This window comes from Oreochromis niloticus, linkage group LG17, assembly GCF_001858045.2.
Source record: "Oreochromis niloticus isolate F11D_XX linkage group LG17, O_niloticus_UMD_NMBU, whole genome shotgun sequence".
In the NCBI taxonomy this organism is placed as follows: Eukaryota; Metazoa; Chordata; class Actinopteri; order Cichliformes; family Cichlidae; genus Oreochromis; species Oreochromis niloticus.
The window spans coordinates 11,758,410-11,780,176 of record NC_031981.2 but is presented as its reverse complement, the minus strand read 5'-3'; the positions used below and the strand labels follow the sequence as shown (position 1 = coordinate 11,780,176).

Sequence of the window (21,767 nt, the reverse complement as noted above, 5' to 3'; positions counted from 1 at the left end):
AATCATCAGTAACACAATCTGTTGCTGTGTCTGAGCCCTTTGAACTCAGACTGTTGCTGTCACTCAAGAATGACAAAAATATCTTTTCTTATTCCTTGCTGTGCCACCCTTTTTTCTAATGGCTGATTATAGACATTACTCCTCTCCTTGAGTGACTAATATGAGTCAGTAGTTATTTGAATATTTTTTTTTTTTATTCTTTTGAAAAATTGTTATATTGCAGAGGGAAGATCACTTGACCTTTGTGGCTCATTAGTTCGTTTGTAGAAAATCAACCTTTCAAGACTACACCTCTACGTCCTTTTCAGCAGTGCATGTTTTTTTTTTTTTCTCATTTGCTGTGCTGAAGAATGTTGTTCTCACCAATCTTACATGGTCCTTGCTGCTGAGATAAGTGCTTATTTTCGAGTACTTACAAAGGTATAGCCACTGTGAAGTAATTCGTCATATCTGGTATACTTTCTTCCAGGCAGTTGTCGCCTGCCAAATCTGTTCCTAACTCATCATGGATGAGTTCCTCTTACAGCTGCTGGTTCACATGTTCACGTATTTCATTGTCATGCTCTGCACTGCAGACAACTACAAGCCCAACATTAAGAAAAATTACTAACAATTGTCCTTAGTGTACTCTGTAATTCTTCAAGTTTAATGTTTATAATTGCTAGTTTAAAGCATTATTTCACTGAGGTGACCACTGCAGGTCATTAATCTAAGGTGGCGTTAAGCCTCATGTAAACCAGCATGGAAAGCTAAATATAGTGTGGTTTTGAACCACGAAGTGTCATGTATTCATGGTAACATTTACCAATGATGGCATTTTACTTATCTTTCTTACTGTGTGTGGATTGTAAGGTCAAGATTATTTCAAGCAGGGGTTTTAGGTTACAGGGTCTTTTAGTCATTCATTACTACTCGTTCATTTAAATCTTGTCTAACTTGGCACGAGAAACAAATTACACAGGTGTGACTACCAGTTATATGCTTCAGTTTTTAGTTGCAGGAGATCAAATGTACTATAATTGAAGATTGGCAAAAGTTATTATATACTGGGATTGTGCCTAATTAAAATAATTGCAAGGCACGTGCTACAAAATAGCCCTGAAGACTGTCAGAAGGTCTAAATATGCTACCAGTCAGTCTGACGGACATTTATGTTTGTTTTGGCATCTCTACAACATGGTGGGCTCTGTGGCTTGACGTGGCAATGATTAAAGGGACATTTTTAAAGTGGGCTAGATGATTTAACTGTAATATTATTATTATTATTTGTTCATTTGAACTTCAGCGTCATTGAGCTTATATAATAGAAGCATACTTCCAGACCCCAGCTTCTCTCATCGTAAAGCATTGCTGGTTGTCTTGGATGTTATCACTTGTGGCATACAGTATACAGTCCTGCTCTGGTGTAATCTTCTCTACACATTCAAACTGCCATTGTAGCATGCTCTGAAAAATCTTGCAACATTAGTACAGTGGAGGAGGGCCAGTAATATCATATGGTGGAGGCAATAGGAGAGCAATTCCTGCCTAATCAAGTCAGAGCAGTGTATTCGTGGGAAACAATAGCTCCCTGAAAGACCACTTTGAGTTGATTTGTAATATTTTTGATTTGAATCAAATGAAATCATGTGGATCATGAAATCATTTGTCTGTTCCTCGAAGCTTCAAAACTTTCTTTCTAGTATACATTTTCACTTGGGCTATTTATTAACAGTTACAGCAAGTGGTTTCGTCATAATGAATGCAGAACACATGCATGACGTATTAAACCATAGCAATGCATTCTGTACTACAGGTTTGGGGTTTCTTCGGGGGGGGGGGGGTTGTGAAATATATAATCCACAAGTCAACAACTGTACATCCTAAAACTGAAATGATGGCAACAGCAATTTCAGACTGCAGCAGATAATGATGGGACAGCAGGACCCCAGGCCACCGATCTGGTCTGTGGAATCGCACATAACCAAGAACACAGAAAGCCTCTGATCTTCAAAGTGCCTCAATGAAAGATGCCTCATTTTGGAACATTTTGCATAGATGTGCATAGGATTGAAAAGCTCAATAAAATCATACCTCCTGGTTTGCATTAACATCTTTGACAGGAGGAAATTAGTAGAACAGAATAAAATTTTTATATTCATGTATAGTACCCCCCCCCCCCCCCCCCCCCCCCCCAATTTTTTTATTTCATTTTATTTTATTTTATTATTATTTTTTTAACAGTGGGGGGTAAGAATACAACTTTAACAACAGGATAGTCTTCCAGCACTCAAAAATACTCATGTGCTCAGTTTTACTTGTTTAAATGCCCAGCTCCCCCCTCATTTATGCATGTAAAAACAATTATTTTTGACATGCTCTATATAAGTTAATATAAACAGTTTTGAGGAACCGGTTAGTCTTCATGTGCCTAGATGGCCACTATGTACTAAATTTTATAACTTGTCTGTTCTGTTGTTATGTAAGAGGTTAAAACCCTGTCTATAGCAATGTGCTTCACCTGCATTGCTTTTGTAAGACAGCGTCAAACTATTTGTTGGTAAATTTAAGATATTACTGCGTGTGCATTTCAAATTCGTACTGCTTGTTGTATAGCAAATTCTTTTTGTTGGCACAAAGGTTCAAAAAGAAAAGTACAACCTGTTCCTTAAAAGGTTTGAAAAGTAAATGCTAAGCGTGAAAGTAAAACTTTAATTGCTTAAAAAGTGGTGAAAAGTCTTAACACTAATCAGATCTTTTGCCAACAGGTTTGTAAAATGATTGGATATAAAAACCCAGAGAGGCTTTTAGAAGTAAACACAGACAGGCGTTAAAATCATTGTAAAAGATTGCATTGGCAAATAGTTCATTGGTTTAAAATGAATATTTTTCAACATTCAGTTGCAAAAAAAAAAAAAAGATTTCATCATTTATGAAGCATAATACCATAAAAAGACTGAGAAATCTCTGTAGAAATCTCTGTATGCAACACACAGTCTTAAAACCAACACTGAACGGTGGTAAAATTTGTGACCTTGGGCAGTAGTGCCTTATAATTGTACACAGGTAAGGGACATTCACACCTCGGAATGAATCCACAAATGTTTAATTGAAACTCTACCAGGTGGGGGGTTAAAAAATGTGTATAGCCAAGGTGTAATGGGCTAAGGCAAAACAGAAATCTGTGCTGTGGTATGATAAATGAAAATGTTAAATTATTTTTGGAAATATTGACATTTTTACCTTTCAGAATAAAGAAGAGGGCACAGACTGGCTTGTTATCAGTACAAAGTTTTACATACTGCACCAGAATTTTGGGGTTTTGTTTTTTTTGGGGGAAACCATGTTGTCCCAAAAAAACAATTTACATCTGCTTACCTACAAGACAGAACACATGAAGAAAAAAAATGTACAAAGACTATATTTATTAATATTAGAGCACAAATAAACATTTTTAAAATAACGCGGTAGTTTTAAAGTGCCCATAAATTGATCTATAAATATAATATGATAGACAGTGACTACATATATAAAGATTTTATTCCTATTTATCCAGCATCCTTAGTTCTTGGAGGAAAAGATGATGGTTTACTTTCATTTCAAATGCTGTTGCGTGTCCTTCCATACATGCAGTAAAAGGAGCTGGAGAGGAAAAGCGTGTTGACGGTGATATCTCTGACTGTGCGTTCTCATGAACTGGCAGCCTGACAGCGTTTGAGAGCTATGTAGAGGTTCCAGTCGGTGGGATGAAGTAGCACTCTCAGCTGCAAGCCACGCAGCACAAGGATGGCTGGGTGTCTCTGCTTTGTACCCTCCACATTTACATGGCCTGACCCAGTTCGGCAATGGCTAGCAGTGGGGGGAGGGGACAGTGTAGGGGAAGCTAAAAATATCACCTCTCGCATTAGGCAGCTCCATTGCAGAGGGATCCCTAGAATTGCTATCTTTGACTTGCATCAAGTTGTTGGCACATAAAGGTATTCAAATTGCCAGAGGGTTTCCTTAACATGGAAACAAAGACATAAGTATATTTATGACACATCCATCACCATTATCCTGTCTACTTGTTCTCACTTGCTGCAGCCTTCTTTGTAGGGGATTCATTGTGACTGTAGTTTTGAATAGCCTTGTGATGTGCAGGTCTGTAATTCTTGGGTTAAACCAGCACACATCCACCCTGAGTTATCGGTCTGCTACTGTAGCTTGGAAAGGGTTAACTCTGGCCTCTGTCATTCAGCCATACCATGCCAGCTGTTGGCTTGGAGATCCAATCACAATCATTTTCCACTGTTGTAACATGTGAGCTGCACTGCAACCCTAAACTGACCCAGGGCAGCAAATGTTGGCACTTCCTTCATCTTGGCATTGTTGCTGCATGTTGGGTTAGGGGGTGTGAATGTTATAGTAAGACATGGGGTGGGGGGGTGCAGTGAATTACACTGAAAATTATAGGCTTGTCTTGAGTAGTCCATATGGTGCTCGAAGCAAGTTAAACTCCTGCCACTTGATGCAAGTACTTTAGAGGCCATTAACAAATTTAGAAAGTCGCATGCTTTCTTTAGGGTACAAGATGGTCTACCCTGAAATTCACCTGTGTCAGGTTGGTGAGATTTGTGAACTTGCTCTAGTACGAAGAATTCCAAAACTATCCTGACTACAGCTGCATTTACTACATAGGAAATAATTTCATCCCTCCAGAAAAACAAAAAACAACCCAAATGACTTGCTTCTTGCTCTGGGCTAGTATTTTTCAGAGGTGAAGGAAACTAACGGGTGGAAATGCTGCTTTTCTAACATTTCTACTGATCTCCATTACTACCACATACAGGAAGGGAGTGAATCAGTTTGTTGTGTAGTTGCATTTTATTAATGGCCTGTAAAAAGAGCCATCAGTGTTTAGACGACAGTGGAAACACAGACAGCCAGCAGCCATAAGGAACCCAGTTTCTTGACAGAAATTCCTGGGATTAAAACATGTGCGTCATTTGCTTGGAATGGTGATTGCTGAAATACAATGTCACCTTTTTTAATATATAAATTTATATATTGTTTGACAACACTATAAAGTCTTGCGGTTTGAGTTTAGTGTGTGTGTATATTTTGCCAGAGTACGTTGTGATTATAAAATCAGGATACTCAAGAATGAAAATGAAATGAAAACGAAAATGCCACATCAGGTTAACGACCACCTACCTCATCCCCATCTAAATGGGCATGCTAATATGGAATGAAGAGCCTAAATCTCTGGACAGCACAAATCATGCAAAGGTGCGTTTCCTTCTCACAATAGGGATTTCCACAATGTCTCCCACCTCAGTAGCACACCCGGCCTGGCAATTATACCGTGTAATAAATAATAAATTCTGTCCCGTTTTCCATGGCAGATGGCTTCAAATAGTCTCGACATGTGACAGAATAGTTTCCAAGAATCTCAATGGAATAAGCTGCAAGTATCCATTTGTGCACTGAGCAATAATAAAGGCTACATTTACCCAGTTTAGAGTTCAAACGCTTTCTTGAGTTTGACATTCATTTGGAGTTCCTGTTTGCTGTAAAGACAGATGAAAAGTTTCCTTTCAAATGTGATTTGTGTTACTGTTTGAAATTTAGAAAGTGAGAAAAAGCAAGTAAAGTATCCTCAGTGTTATTTCCAGACATGGCTTAATGTTCCCGTGTACCCCCACTGGTGCCTTTCCTAATGGATCAGATGGCTGGGTCCAGATTCCTTGTGCAATGCAAGATTAGTTTGACATGGCTTTTAGTACAGTAGTGATTTCATATAGAAACTGGGCCCATCTTGTTAAATCTCAGCCATAAATCCAGTTTTGTTCCTTCTGGAATGAAGAAATCAATGAAATCAAACCTTTCCTAAAACAGATGTACACTTGCTATGCTTCAGCCTCTGTAGTTTTATTAGGATGTTGCTTTCTCATCCGAGCTTCTCCAAGACATATTCGTATCAACCTGGTCGACGTGAATGAATCAGCCACATTGTGTTAGTCTGATTAACACTGAATGGACAGCAGCCTCTCATTAGAATGGACTCTCCCATGTAGAGCACCATGGAGGTCCCTCATGCGACAGATAGTCTTAATTAGATTAAACAAAAGGCTTTTCCTAGGGTAATCAGTCAGTTGGTCCTTGTTCACTACGGCACCCCAGGAGTCACACAGCAGGGAAGTCAGGGGCTTTATGACTGTGATTTGTTTTTTTTTTGTTTTTTAAATTAAATTGTGAGAGACTTTATGTTGAAATGGCAAGGGGACTGATGTAGTCTAGAATAAATGGGGGTGTTTAGTCGAAAAGATTTGACTGTAATGTTGTATTAGAAGCTCTTCAACAGGCAGACTGAACTTGAAGTCTACAGTTATTTAAATTATACTTCTTTTAGTGTAGTAGTCATATTCAAGGGTAGCAGGTTCAGGTTCAGGTTACTTTATTTATACCCGTAGGTTGATTTGGCCTGCAGTAGTGAGTCATCCATCCTTGCACGCACATATTCAATATAAACAGAGACAACAGATAAGCATAATACAAAATACTAAAGAAATTAATAAAAACATAATAATAATGAATTCACCTGGCATAGGATTGTAAAGCTATGGATTTGTTCATCTAAGTGACAGCTGCTGCAGTGAAGCAGTTTTTAAACTGTGTTGTCCAACAGTTTGGGGCCAGAAACCTTTCTCTCAAACAGTGGCTCATAAGTTAGTTTGTTAGGTGGTCTGGTAATTTGTTTGAATGAGTTTCTGTTCTTTACAGATAAATGTCTTAGACCTGACACCAAGGACAAGGAGAAAATGGATTCAGTGAGAATGTGATTAAATGAAATCATCATGGTTGTATCAATGTGGAGTTTAGGTTTTTTTGCACACAGCTTCACAGTTTGCTTCAAAGTTTAGCTTTGAATCAATAATTGTTCTGAGATATTTCTAAGATTAAGCACATTCCATCACCCATAATGGACGTGATCTCTTGTGTATGAGTGCACTTTCTAAAATCAGTGATCATATATTTTGTCTTAGTTACATTTAACTGAAGACTCATCATACCTTTTAACAAAATCATCAAGTACTGGGCCATAGCTGATCCCTAAAAGCCTTCTGATTAAAATATGAGGATTGGGCTGAAAGCTGAAAACTAGGACAAGGAAGTGTTTAACATTCAGGTTGAACAAGGTTATTGTGGCATATACTGCTCCTATCTGTGGCCTGTAAGCAAACTGCATGGGGTCAAGGACATGCCCAGTTTACCTTAAAATATCTATTTTCATGTGGGTTTGTTTGTTTGTTTAAAGATTTTCATCATTCATTAAATATCTGGGAAAAGTAGATTTAGAAAACAGGGACTAAAACATCATCATCCGTACATTAGGTCCATGCTGTGCCTGTAAAAACCTATTTTTTTTAAAAAATGGAATGAAATTAAGGATTTAGTTGTTGAGTGCAAAATTTATCAGGTCCATGAGACTTTTTACTCATATGGATCAGAAGGCCTGTTCCACATACCTCTCATCAATGTTAAAGTGCTGTTTATGTTCAGGCTTACAACACAGTAGCAGGATTTCTGGTATTGCAAGCAAGATGTTATTATGTATTCACTTTGTCCACATGTATGATCCCATGAGCCCAGGAATTCTTCCTTAAATGTTCACTTGGACTGTGTTAGCCGTGTTGATTTTGATAAAATATTGAAGTAATCCCATTTTGTGTACAACAGGTCTCTATGAAATCTTAATTTTACAAATTTGGCTGGAATGACTTTAAAGACAAGGGGCTTTATGCTCCTATCCCAAAAAGTGAAAAGTGTTACCTGATTTTTGTGCGCTTATTTATTACAGCAGGGTGTAAGAGTTTGTACTGTTTTGCTATCCTTTAGGGTCAGGTTATTTTCTCTCATCTGTCCCTGGTTTCAGAGTATGTGTGTATGTGTTCACTGTGTCCTCTGTTCTCTGTGAAGTTAAGATAACATTACTGAAGTTAAACATAACCCGATAATTTACTGTAAGTGCAGTAAAAGCTTGCCAACAAGCGTTTCTGTCTAAAATGACAGGGGAGAACAAGCTGGCAAGGCAGAGCATACTGTCAAGTGCAAAGCAATAAACTTAAGGTAAACACCTGGTTTAATTGTGCTAATCTTTTTTGCTCCACCTTGAAGCTATGGTCATTAAGGAGAGATCTTCTGACATGCTGACTTCAAGATGTGATATGCACTTTGTAGTGTCTTTTCAACAACATTCATATTTAACACAGTGACTTTATGTTGTATCCAGGGTCTGCTGTTTATTTATTAATACAGATAGGGTAGAAGACGAACAACAAAGCCTTTTATTATATATCATAATTCAGAAAATTGCCTTTAACAATCTGTACAGCAGGCAACATCCTTATTTATTGTACATTTATCAGATGAGGAACAGTTTGTATTAATAGGAAAAACAGAAACATGATTTTGAATTGTAACTAAAAAGCAGGTAGAAAATGGTCTTGTGATTTATTGTGCTTGTCCATGAGGTCTGTTAGTTGGTTGAACTGTCATGCTCTGGCTTTAACGTTGTTTAACATGGTTATTATTTTGTTATTGTTTGAATATGTTCTGTTTTTTAATCACTTTATGCCTCATTCAAGTCCAACTTATGCAAGAGGCAAGAAAAATGTGTAAAAGTGTGAAAAAGCTACAAGCATTGTTGAAGCTCTGTTAACCGTAGATTACCAGTACATAATGCTCAAGAAGCTTTAACCAAGAAAGAGTGCTCATTACTAGTCAAGATTTTTATCTTGATGGCAAAGTTATTTTATTGCAACTTAAGTAAAACTAATCAGAATCTCTTGCCAATTGATTGGAGGCAGTTCTGCTAATAATGTAGCTACTTGTCTCAGCAGCCCAGTGGTTTTATCTAATGAGTTTCAGTTCTTTTTATGCAAATATTAATTTTTCGTGTTCTGATGAGCATACATTTTGATATGCTACGTCAAAAAAAAAAAATTTACATGTGAATGAAATTACAGAAGAGCGTGCCTCCAACTTGGTAGTTTATATACTGAAAACGAAATGATTTCCTGGCCAGCTATTAGTTAGCATAAGCGTTGTGTCAGTAAATGAATTTTAACCCCCCTCTTCATGTAATGGCCCATTTTGATGTGAATATTGACAAATTTCTTTTTGTGTGTTTGCTCTTCTCTTCCAGATCTGGATGCATGGTGATCTCTGGCTCTGTGGGTGATCCTCAGTCACCATGAAAGAATAGGAACTCATCTCTCCCAGGGAAATGGCTTGTTTCATAATATCCCTTCTACCTGGCATATGACTCCAGCTGCCTGTGAAGGGCCTGTTGGCTGTTTATGGGAACTGTCACTGTGTTCACACTCTTGAGGATTTAAGAATTTCCAGGACAGCCTTTTTTTTTTTTTTTTTTTTTTTTTTTTTGGTCTTTTTAAACCCCTGCTGTCAAGTCAAAGCAGCAACACTTTGCAATAGACTGGGGAGGCAGTAAGAAGATGGCGAACAACTCGTACAGTGGGGTGAAGAACTCCATAGTGGAGGCCAACCATGATGGAGAGTTTGGCTGCACACTAAAAGAACTGCGTGGGTTAATGGAACTGAGGAGCGCTGAGGCAGTAACCAAAATTGCGGAATATTATGGGGATATTCAAGGACTCTGCAACCGGTTAAAAACATCACCAATAGATGGTATAGTAACATTTTTACTCAACGTGATTTGAGTTTGATCATTTACAGCATGACAGTTTTAGTTTTGGGAATGACAATGTGGTGCACACATAGTTTAGGAGGTGTGTCAGCCACATTATGGATGCCTTGACATGACTTCCTTGGGAGCTTTCACAAACCAGACAGGTGGCCAGGCAGACTGGCTCTGACCTGGGCCAGTCCTGCTCTATTTCAAGGCCTGTGGATATGTCCCACACACCCTCCTTTTCTCCCTTTTCACCTCTCTGACTATGTGTGTGTATGTGCTTTTCTTTGTGTGTAGGTTTCAGACAGACCAGCTGTTTGCTTGGGCACAGTACCAGTCTGCAGGCAGGTCAATGTCCCACATGTGGTGGACAAAACAGGACTCTGTAAGGCTCGGTAGTAAAGTAGTGAATTCCTCTTTTGTGACTGTCTTCTTCAATATTAAATTCGTAACCTAATAATTAGAAGAATTGGGGAAAAAATTCCATTTAGGGTATAGTGAAACCCAAGTAGGTTGCTTTTGATGGCGCCTATCTTTTCTTTCTTTTTTTCCCCTGCTACTTCTGTCTGTTTCCCTTTATAGACAGTCTGCCTAATCACCAGTATGACCTTGACTGAACTCTTTATTTGTGGGGATTTTCAGTTTGATCCCAGATTAAAATGGCACCACATATTCACTGTAACAGTCCTTTGTATGCAGTCTCTCGGTGCAAGGTAAAAGTCTCCTGAGCTTCAGTAAACCAAAAGGAGAGTGGTAAATACAAGCATTTATAACACTGCAAAGCAACTGTTATTTGAGCAAGTACCATTAACTTACTTTAATCCTTAACCTTTCTTTTTTTTCCTTTTTGATAATACTGCGCATACCATTTGTGCACGGTGCAGTTTGTCTAACTCCCTTTAGATTTACTAAAAGCAATGGGCCATTGTCTAAACTATAATGAAAAATTGCTGAATAGGAATTTAGCTGCTGAGGGAGCACAAGTTGTCTAAACATGCATGTGACTGTGTAATGTTGGTGAATATGGAGTCCTGTCATATTTTCAGCATGAGTGACATTGGTTGTTGTGTAAATTGTCCTCCCCCTCTGCTCAGCTGAGTGTATGCTGTAAAAAAGAGAGAATGTGGTTAGTTGAGGCCCCTTAGCTTCGCATTTTTCCTTATAAATCACAAAGAAGTCCTATCACTGTATTGATTTCTATTTTAATAAATGAATAGGCAAGTTAGCTGAATATTAGGAAAAAGTTTACATTATTAAGCCTTCATTTCAGATCTTTTTTTTTTTTCTTTTGTTTTGCCTTCATTGGTGTCTAGCATATCAACGGTCTTGTTTTTAAAATGCTTTTAAGATTTTCAGCTTGTCCAAAACTATGAGACTGAAAGCAAGTTATGTGTAGGTTTCAAAGGGAACAGTCACTTTAGCCCAATTTATTGAAATAAAACTTTCTGTTTAGGCAGGGTTTTTTTTGTTTTGTTTTTTAAACAAGACTGTACTGATGAGCTATACATTCCACTTGGTATACACCCACTGTTTCAATCGCCACATTTGTCCCTGGCTTGGGAAATTGAGCCATCATTTAAGATTACAGGACCCTGACAATTGAAAAGGGATTTCTAATTAGTTGGGTGGGCATTATTTGAACCTCTGAAGCCAATCCTCTGCTAATCCTCCACTTCCCAAGGTCTTTTCATCCAAAGAAGTTTGAGTAAATGTAGCTGTTAGGAATGTGCACTAATGTCTTGCTCTGCTTTAACTAGTTTGCATAATCTAAGACTTTAAAGCCAGCTCCATTTGCATGAAGCTAAATGTAATTTATCGTGTCAGTACGACTGCTATTTTTCATGTCTGTACATAAGTTTTAATAGACCACCAGAGAGCTCCCTATTCAGTTGGATTTCAATTCACTGATTCAGATTGATTTTGGTAATTAACATGCCAGTACTGTGAGTTTAAAAAGATGTAATTATGCTTTCTCAATTGTGACAGTGAGAACTGCCAAACGCTTATTCAGACAATGCATGAAAAATTGTTTTTGACAAATTTTAACCCTTAACCCATTTGTCACTGTACTGTAGTGTACTAAAAAAAGAGGTGGAGGCATTTAAGCTAGAAAGGGTTGATGTCTTTTTAGATGGCAAGTGTTTTAGTGTGTGTGCTAAAATATTTTCTTGCCGAGAGAGTTGAAGGGAGGGATCTCGCTAATACACGTAGCTGTCTAATGACCTGGTTTCACTTGTACATCATGCTTTACTTCCTCCCGTTTCATTTTTGCTTCTGTTTCTTTTTTCCCCCACACTAATAGCATAATTAGATATCATAGTTAGCGATAACGTTTCAAAGGAAACTGTCTTGTATATGCTTTAAAATATACTAAATGCTCACAGCAGCCCCTCAGCTTGCAAAAATGGTGCTATTGTTCTCTTTGGTATTTGTGGGGACTTAGTCAAGCCTAAAAAAAACATATAGTGATGTCATATTAGCTTAGAGATGGAAGTTATTACAGTCAGGGCAAGAAGGTGTCGAGCTGCAGTAATGGGTGTAGGTGATATCATGCCACAGTATATAACAGTTGCTAAAACCACAGCATGTTTTTCTTCTCCAAACCAAGTAGCTTATTTTCTTTGCAGATTGAGACTCATCAAATTGTCATGGCCACTTTAAATCAGTATTATTGGCAGTAATCCTCACAGTTATCCCTTGTTCATTGCTATTTTCGCATTGTCTAATACTTGGGTCCCTGGGTATGCATCCAGTTGATCTAATTTATAAAATCTGACAGCTTATTTGTATCTGTCATTTTGAACAGGAAACCCCCTTATTCAGTGTCAAGGTTCGGACTGTTAAGTCGTAGTCTTTCTCTTTCTAATTCAGGAAGCCTGCATATCTTGTCTTCGTGTCTAAATTCAAAGTGATATGCTGAAGCATTGCCTGGGAGTGGTTATAACAGCTCTCAGGCTTGGTTTGGTTCAGTTCACAGAGAAATTAGGAAGTGTGCTGATACACATGTAGTCATTTCTGGCTTGAAAACTGATACATGAGCACAATTATTTTCCTGTTTTGCTTTAGTTACTAAAGGTGTGCACAGGAGTTCTGTTTCATTTCAACCCAATTCTGTAAAACTATGGAGATATTGACTCTCTAGTTAGACACTGTGCCTTTTGTTATTTGTAGTCTCAAAATTTCCTGAGTGATGTGATGATGGTACTTTCATCAACATGTAATACCACAGATTTCTATTTTTTTAGTGCAGAAATTGGATGATGATATCTCTTGAGAGTCTCAATGCTCAGTTTATTAATCAACGCCGTCTTGGAGCAGATATAATATATTCTTACATGCAGCAACACCTAAAATCCTCTTATGATTTTCTCTGAAAAGGCTTTTTGAAGAAATTGTTAAAATGATGGTTATGAGAGCTGTTATAAACAACCTTATTTTAGTGTTTTTTTATAAGAGAAAGAGGTGTGTAAAATTACAGGAAGTGGAAATAGGTTTTTGCCTGTTGAAGAGTGTGAAGTGGACTTTAGATTCACACAAAAGATTATCTCTGCAAATTTACGCTGTACCTGGAATTGGTGTTACTTGCTGTCAAAGAGAACTGCGGTCCTGGAGACACCTGCTGTTGCAAGAGCTGCCATAAAGATGGTGGTTTAACAGATGTTTAGCTCTGTCTGTTGCTAGATTGTGTCAGTGTAATGGTAGAGGGCATGCAGTCATGAAACTGAGATTAAAGTTTGAAGATTGGTGAGGTTTAGTCTGTCAGCATATATTATAGCTGAAATGCACTCCTTTTCTTTATTGCCCCCTTAAGCCCCATGGCTAAAAGTAGGCCTTCGGTCAACAAGCTCTATCTACAGGAAGTAAAACTCACAAGGTTTCCTTAGATTAATCTAATCTGGAGAAAAAGGCAGGACCTTTATGTCCAGATCACTCTGGTTCTCTCACCCGCTCATCTTTCCACGGCGTGCGACAGCTGGCTGTCAGCTCTGGCTGTTTGTTGCTCTCCCTATGGCTCCTGAGGCACACAAGCTTCCTGCCGCCTGGGGCTCTCTTGCACCCGTAGACATCTCAAAGTGGAAGCAGGCCGGCAGGGATGAATGGCTTCTCTTGTGAGAAAGGCTTGACATTTAAAAAAAAAAAAATCCCCTATTTAGGGTCTGACTCTTTATTTATCATTTATAAATATTTGTGTTTTTATTTGTATTTTTGCGTTTTTATTTAAACTTGAAGGAATCATCGGTAAAAATGATTTTTTTTTAATTTATTTATTTTTTTATAAATGTAATCAATGTATGGTGTTTAACATGACCATTCATAAAGTTTAATTGTTTTGGTCAGCATTGTCATCTCAACTATCTTGATTACTCCTCTTGTTTCATTTGCAACCCACCTGTCACTGTCAACTAAACTCTAATGTGATCTTCTCATAGTAGGTAGTATTATATTAACTATTATACATACAATATTATTATATTGTAATATATTAACAGATAAAATACAGTTTAAGGTCTCGATTACTTTTCTCATCCTTGAGAATGCATAAAACTACTAACTGATTTGACAAGGTGGTTACCTGCTCAACTAGAGTCGGGAATGTCAACCACCAACTAATCATCATGATGAAGCACGTTAAATGTGGACGGGGCTTAACTTAAGCAGAGGTGATGGAAATCCCATAATCCAGTTATCCTAATTGGACTCAGATGTGCTTCATATCATATTAACGTAAATAGGTTGATGGTTAACCTTTCAACAACATAAACAATCTTTTTATACATTTTACTCACAGTAAAACAGCTCACCAGGTTTGATTCACCTGCTTAGAAAATTAATATACAAAAGGTCGTGCAGGAAAAGATCACAAGTCCTCTTTTCTTGATTGTGTGCATAAAAACGTAAATTTGGAATTATTTCTTAGGCTTAGTTTGTCGAGTTAATGATGCTTAGTTTGGCTCCCATCTCATTTAATTGTGACAGACTCAGGGTAAAGGTTTACCTTGACCTCTTACTGATGACTGAAAATGACAGTACTCAGATGGGTCAGCTTGCACAAGCATCCAAATTAAATGGTTAATGATTAGCTGCTTGACACGAGACCCGCACTGGGGCTAAAATGATGCAAGAGGCCAAGGCCAACCTATTTTCTGTTTGTGAATCAAATGGAGAGATGACACCTTGATCGGCTTCTGTCACTTGTATTTATTGCTATAATACAAAGGGAAAATGTGGTGTAAAATTGAGTGGGGTATTAGCTGTCAGCGTGTTTTAATTAGAGGCACAGAGAATTAAAGGAGATGGTGAGAGACAGCCACGGAGCAGCAACAGGCAGCTTTGCTGGATAAACCCAGTCACTTTTTTTTAATGTGTTGTGCTGGTGGTGAGTCATTCTTCTCACCTCTTTTAGAAAAGTATGTGTTAGGTTGTAATGTCAATTAACCATGTAACTAGTAATACAGGATTATTTTCTTCTTTACACAAGTTTTTATTGACCTGCTTGGTGAGTAGGAATGAGAAAGAAGAAACGGCAAGACCCTCTTTTAATTAACTCGCATCTGAAATCAATGGAAACAACTGGGAGTTTTATGAAGCAGTTCACTGAAGTCATCATTTTTTATTGTAGTTATTTATTTAAGTAATTTATTCAGGAGTAAAGTTTGGCCCAACCATTGTCCTACTATATTCATTGATTATAATGAATTGGCAAGGATAAAATGCAAATCAACTGTAAATGTATTTAATTGAAACTTTTTTTTTTTTTTTTAATGTTTTTAGAACCCAATTCTATCATCAGTTAGTTGTTTTGTGTGTGTCAGTTTGCTATCAAGGTTTATATTTTAACAGAAAAAGCATTTGCTTTGGAATATGGTGTTAATGTTAACTCTGTTTTCTGATATTTTGCACTATTGGCATATTATTATATTATATTTTACTCTATTGGCATTAAAACTATTCTAGATTATTGGTGAAATCTAGAATTGGTGGGACTACCATAACTTAATGGAAAATGAAATTAACAGCGTGCCGCTTTCACTTTTATGTCGTGATACATTCCTGTTATTTAAAACATCTTCATTTAAATAAGGTGTTTAATCCCTGATCAGAGTACATTTCCTAGAAGCAAAATCTAAGGTCTTTCAGTCTATTCATTGTACCTGCATGATGGGTGTGAGTAAAACGCGTAGTACTCGAGAGCTGTAAGGTGACTCTATTTTCTCCTGTGATGTTTTACATCAAGCACAAGTTTTGCCACTTTTTTGAAAGGTTTTTCTTGGTTAACATCACTTGCAATAAATCCCAAGTATTTCCAAACTCTTCCAGAGAAGAGTCTACAGAGATTAAATTCTTAATCTAACAGATATTTGGTTATGAAATGACCACAAATGACACGTCCATTGACTGTTCTTTCACCCAGGGGGGGTGAAAGAAGGGCCTGGAGTTTGCAATGCTCTCCAGGTATTCAGGTTCCTTTCATGGTCCAAACACATGCATGGGGTTGGGTTAATCGGTAGGTGTGAATGTAAGTGTAAGATGTTGCCTTTCTGTCTGTGTTGTCCCTGCAACAGACTGCCACTTGCCCAGGGTGTACCCTGCCCCTCACCTTATGACAGCTGGGTTAGGCTCCAGCTGCCTTACACACCCGAATTGGATAAGCAAAACAAAATGGGGAGGGGGTAAAATCTAAATAGAGAATTCCAAGAACACATGAGTGTATAGAACATTATTGTTGAAACAGTAGTTAGTCTCAGTGTTCACACACAAAAATGTGTTGGCCTGACAATGATGTTCTAAACACAATAAGTGTTGCTGGAGTTTTGACCTCTCCAATATTAATAAAAAAGAGAGCCCCATCAGAATCAGCAGTTTGAACTATCTGTGCTTGCAGTATGAGATGGAGGATTGTCCTTCTGCTAGCTAGACAATGTATCTTATTGTCTGTGCTTTTGTCACTGTGCTTAGTTTCCAAGGCGGTGTCGTGGTTTTTATTATACCTCTGGTCTGCTTGTCTGTTTTTCCTGTCGTTTCCTCTTTCTCTCCATGCACTGGCCCTGCTGATCCTTTTCCCTGTTAAGACGCTGATACTGCCAGCACAGCTTCCGTGTAGCTATCAGCATCTCCACTCTTTAATAGTCTCGGTCCTTTACACCCTCACCCCCGACCACCCCCGCCCACCCCCATCTGCCTGTCAGTAGCAGTTTCACACAGTCACTCCTCCCCAGCCCTCAATCCTGCTCCATCTCCATCCATTCCCGTAAACACACACACACTCTCTCCATCCAGTCTGCACCCTCACCCACACACAGCTAGCATGAATAGAACTGAAAAACTGTCATGCATCATCAAATGTGCAAAGGCCCTTTTGAATATTTGACTCTGCCTTGAATGTGGAGGCATTTGAATGGGTTGCTGCAGAAAGCTCCTTCTCTGTACACATGGATGAATGGGTCTCAGGCCAGCCAGACATGTAATGTATCAGAGAGATGACTCCATAACGGGACAGTAGTGTGTGAGCATAGGCACCTGTGAGTCCATAGCTGATTCAACCCCTAGTCAGTTGGTCATTGTGTTGAAAACAGCAGTTTTGGGGGATTAGATTTGACCATAGTTTTCACATTCCCTGGCGTGTCTGAAAGAGGTGAAAATGTTTGACATACCCACAGAATGTGTGTCATTGTTTGCAGGCATTGTGTCCTCCACAGTGTCCTGTCAGAAATGCTGAATCCTTTTCAAAATTATGCTTTTGGAGGCCTGCTGATGAGAGCACAGCTCGCTGACTCTTACTTCAGTGAGACACGCTCCCCCCCCTGTGAACTGCAGCAACTCACCCATCTGTGCTCCAATTTTGTGACACATAATTAAGGCCTTCTCTTTCTTTTCCTTTTTTTTTCTAATGTGACTAAATATTTGTTGTTTTGTATGAAATTCCCTGATGGGTTTAAAACTAACATTTTATGAATTAACTGCAGTTTTTTCTTTTGTGTATCTGTCTTTGTCTACCTAGGTCTAAGCGGACAGCCTGCAGATATTGAGAAGCGGAAAACAGTGTTTGGGGAAAATTTTATACCTCCCAAAAAGCCCAAAACGTTCTTACAGTTAGTGTGGGAGGCACTACAGGATGTCACGCTGATTATCCTTGAAGTGGCAGCCATAGTTTCACTAGGCCTTTCTTTTTATAAACCTCCAGATGCAGAAAGAGAAAGTAAGCAACCATTCATTACATTTATGTTTTATCTTCTTTTTCTAGATCATATTACTTATGTTTGAAGTCTTAATTATGTCTCTTGTTAAATATATTTAGTGATACTTGCAATGATGTGTAATGATGTGATGACATTTTTCTCAGTTTGTGTATTTCACTGTTCCTGAGCCATAAGATGATGTGTTAAATTTATGCTTTGTATGTTAATTTTTTTTCCCCATCCTCCTTCAGACTGTGGAAAAGCTGCTGGTGGTGGTGGGGATGAAAATGAGGCAGAGGCCGGGTGGATTGAGGGTGCCGCCATTCTTCTGTCAGTTATCTGTGTGGTGCTGGTAACAGCATTCAATGACTGGAGTAAAGAGAAGCAATTTAGAGGCCTCCAGAGCCGCATTGAGCAGGAACAGAAATTTACTGTTGTCCGTGGAGGACAAGTTATTCAAATTCCTGTGGCGGAGATTGTGGTTGGGGACATTGCACAAGTAAAATATGGTAAGAGCTCAGTTAAACATAAGCCTTTAGTTGATGGTTTAAAAAAAAAAAAGTCAATCTGTTAAGAATGTTGAGATATTGTGTAACCGATGTTTAATTATATGAGCCATTAAGAAGACAGTACTGCACATATAGGTTATCCTTGGTTCAAGGTTTTAGTTTTAGCTCATCACAGATTAAGACGAGGATTTCTCTTCAAGTTGAACTTTCCTGATCGTGGGAGGAACACAACAGCCAGCTCACTAATGATTTAAATCCATAAACCAGTAAAAAGAACATTACCGACATGACCACTAACCTCTGAAGAGATGAGCACTAAAGTGTTTCACATGACTCACTTAGTCATAGAATCTTTGAGAGCCTGTGATTAAGGCATAAATTTAAACTGTTACTAAGATGTTGTTTCTCCAAATTAAAGGCTTGTTTGGCTTTGTAATGTTTCAGGTGACCTCTTGCCTGCTGACGGAGTCTTCATCCAAGGCAATGATCTGAAGATCGATGAAAGCTCACTCACAGGGGAGTCTGACCACGTCAAGAAAACACTAGAAAAAGATCCAATGCTGTTATCAGGTAACATGAACCCTAAAACCTTCTCCTTTTACTGGTTTGTACTGGGAAAGATCAAATTTTCAGAGTTTTTATAGATTATGTTGTCCAATATATTGACCTGCTTTTAAAAGAAATTTTCTGGAATACTCATTGCACTGAATAACTGAATAAATGATCCAAAATTTTATGTAAATCAGTAAGAAAAGGTGATCAACTGGATATTCATAAATAAGGTGTTATAATCCACAAATTGAAAAGAATTGACCATCAGATATTCGTTAGCATTCAGCTCAGCATGAGACTTGTGTTCTGTTGAAAACATGTTTGAAACTGAATTGGCTCCTGATCTTGCCTCTCAGTGCACGAAGTTATCAGCCATACAATATTTCCAACATTTTTTTTTTCTGTGTCCATCCTATGTCCCCAACGCCCTTTTAAATACAGTTTAAAAGGGGCAGTCAGTTGCCTTCATGGCTGTAGCCATTTGTCACGAAAAACGTGTGTAGGGAGAAACACTTTTGTTTAGTTCATCTGGCTCTCTCTTGGCACACCTCCAAGGCACAGGAGTCATGTGTGTTTGTGTTTTTATGCGCTGCCTCGCTACTGCTCTTTGATTTCCCTTAGCACGGGCCGTATCCCTTCTCACGAATGAAAGAAAAGCATCTTCTAATTAACACAGGAACCTTTAAATGCTTTCCACTCCTCAGCTGTCAGAGCCTCGTGGGTCTCGCTCCTTTACTCCGGCTTTAGCTTGTGTTCTTTTTTTTGATATTTGATGTTTGTGTTTTTTAAAAAAAAAAAAAAAAAATCAAAGCTCTTGCCGTGTCTTGAGAGGAATGGAGAGCCAGAGATGCAACACTGTTACAGCCTCTCAGAATTCCATTATTTCACACAGACTAACAATTGGCTTTTGATTAAAGGCTGTTGATTAAAGGTTTGGAGTGTATCTGCAGTAGTGACTGTGATTCTTTCTGTACTTTCAAGTGCACTATTCATTTGTATTTATTGCCTGCAATTGAAAACCTGCATTTAGTTTCTCGTGTGTAGATCACCATACCGCTTGAAAGCCTGGCTAAACCACCTTCTCAACAAAGGAATCTAGCGCAACATTTTCACTGAACCAAAATGGAACATTAAAAGCAAAAAAATAAGGCTCGGCAGGGACAAAGCTGCCACCAGTGTCTAAACAGAAACCTGGAAGAAGTAATATGGAAACAGTGAAACAAAGAGCAGGGCATTTATCCTAGGTACTGTTTCCTGATGTCCTTTACTGACACTTTGTTTTCCTTCTTCTGTTCAAAGGCACCCATGTAATGGAAGGCTCAGGGAAAATGGTGGTCACTGCTGTGGGTGTCAACTCTCAAACTGGAATTATCTTCACTTTACTCGGAGGCGGGGAAGAGGATGATGACGACGAGGAGGAAAAGAAAAAGGAGAAGGAAGAGAAGAAGAAACAGAAAAAAAGTTAGTATGCTCCTCTGCTTGTTGCCCTAATAAACTCAGCACAAACATACACACAGACACACAAAGAGCATTTCTGCGAAGATATTTTTGTCTTTACCAACAGTTTTACAATCTACAGAAAAATGTAGTTATAGCAGGGTTTGTATGAATGCAAAAAGCACTGATTTGACCTTTGTTTATATCAAACAACTTTTAGAAGCTGTCAGAGGGTCACAGTAGACGACTTATTTTCTGCCAACCAAATCGGCTATTTGTAGCTCATCTTATGTATGATGGTAGAGTTCTCCTCATTTAAAACTGTAGTTCTAAGAATGATTGGTCTAACTACTGTAATTAATTAGTTTATTTAATCCTTAAAAAAAAAAACTCTGGATTTTCGCTGTCGATTATGTCTCTAACTCTGTGTTGCATTCTTCCACAGATAAGAAGCAGGATGGGTCTGTAGAAAATCGAAAGAAAGGTAAGTAACTTGCCCACACACAGACTGGCATGCTTAACCATACGTAATTGCCTTACAGCTTAGTGCCTACATTTAGGTATTAGCCTTTAGCTTTATCAGTGGGTCCCTCCCCATTTAACAGTGCTGAGGGTAGGTTACAACCCCAGTCTGTTAATAATTGGCCACCATAATTTCATGCAAGTAATGAGGAATTACATATTTTTGCATGACCCTATGTCAGCATATACTTAGTACGGGCTGTTCTTGGCTCTCCATTGTACTGTCTGGCCCTCCTGTCTGTCTCTCTCTCTTCTTTTCTCGTCCTTCCCTGGCACATTGCGCTTCGAGCAGCAGGTGCTACTGAATCCAGTTATAGCGATTAGTGATGAGGAGATTAAAGCCATGCAACAATTCTGGGGCCAGAACATCTGCTTTCCCACCCATCTCTCTCTGACTCTCCCTCAGGCCCCCCTCAATTTGATTTCTATTGATGTCCCAGACTGAACTATTCAGAGTCAAACTCTAAGACTTGGACTGGTGCAATTTCAGACCGATAACAATGATAATGAGACTCTTTAGTGGTAACTCAGCCAGCGAGCCAGCCTTGTTCCCCTGCTGGGACACTATGATCAGTAGTGCTTGGGTCTGTGACCACAACCCTGGCGCTGGTCCCTTGTGCACAGATTCCCTCTGCCTGCCAGGAATCAGCAGTAATCCTTTAGACTGAGATTACACCGACCATGTAAGTGCAGAGCAAGCCACAGTCCACAGCAGCTGCAGTAGCCCAGTGTTCCTGCTTCCTGCAGCATACATTCGCACACAATACCGTGCTATTGTCCATACCATTGTACCATAAATAAAGCCTTTAGTATCCCCAAATTGGAAAGGGTTCTCATGCTTTAAAAGAATTGTGTACTTTGTTTAAGACTTCAAAATGTTAAGAGAATGTTTCAGTT

General features: G+C 38.6%; 1 protein-coding gene across 3 annotated transcripts in view; it reads left to right on the top strand.

Moving 5' to 3' along the window:
- The window catches only part of atp2b1a (ATPase plasma membrane Ca2+ transporting 1a), a 40,410-nt gene that overhangs the window by 1,954 nt on the left and 16,689 nt on the right, over positions 1 to 21,767 (top strand). For all 3 annotated transcript variants that reach the window (XM_013271199.3, XM_019346816.2, XM_019346817.2), the window contains exons 2-7: positions 9,167 to 9,669; positions 17,673 to 17,870; positions 18,102 to 18,359; positions 18,804 to 18,929; positions 20,211 to 20,372; positions 20,794 to 20,832. In XM_013271199.3, the coding sequence (XP_013126653.1) occupies positions 9,477 to 9,669; positions 17,673 to 17,870; positions 18,102 to 18,359; positions 18,804 to 18,929; positions 20,211 to 20,372; positions 20,794 to 20,832 (976 nt within the window). In that variant the 5' untranslated portion in view covers positions 9,167 to 9,476. The remainder of the gene's footprint in view (positions 1 to 9,166; positions 9,670 to 17,672; positions 17,871 to 18,101; positions 18,360 to 18,803; positions 18,930 to 20,210; positions 20,373 to 20,793; positions 20,833 to 21,767) is intronic.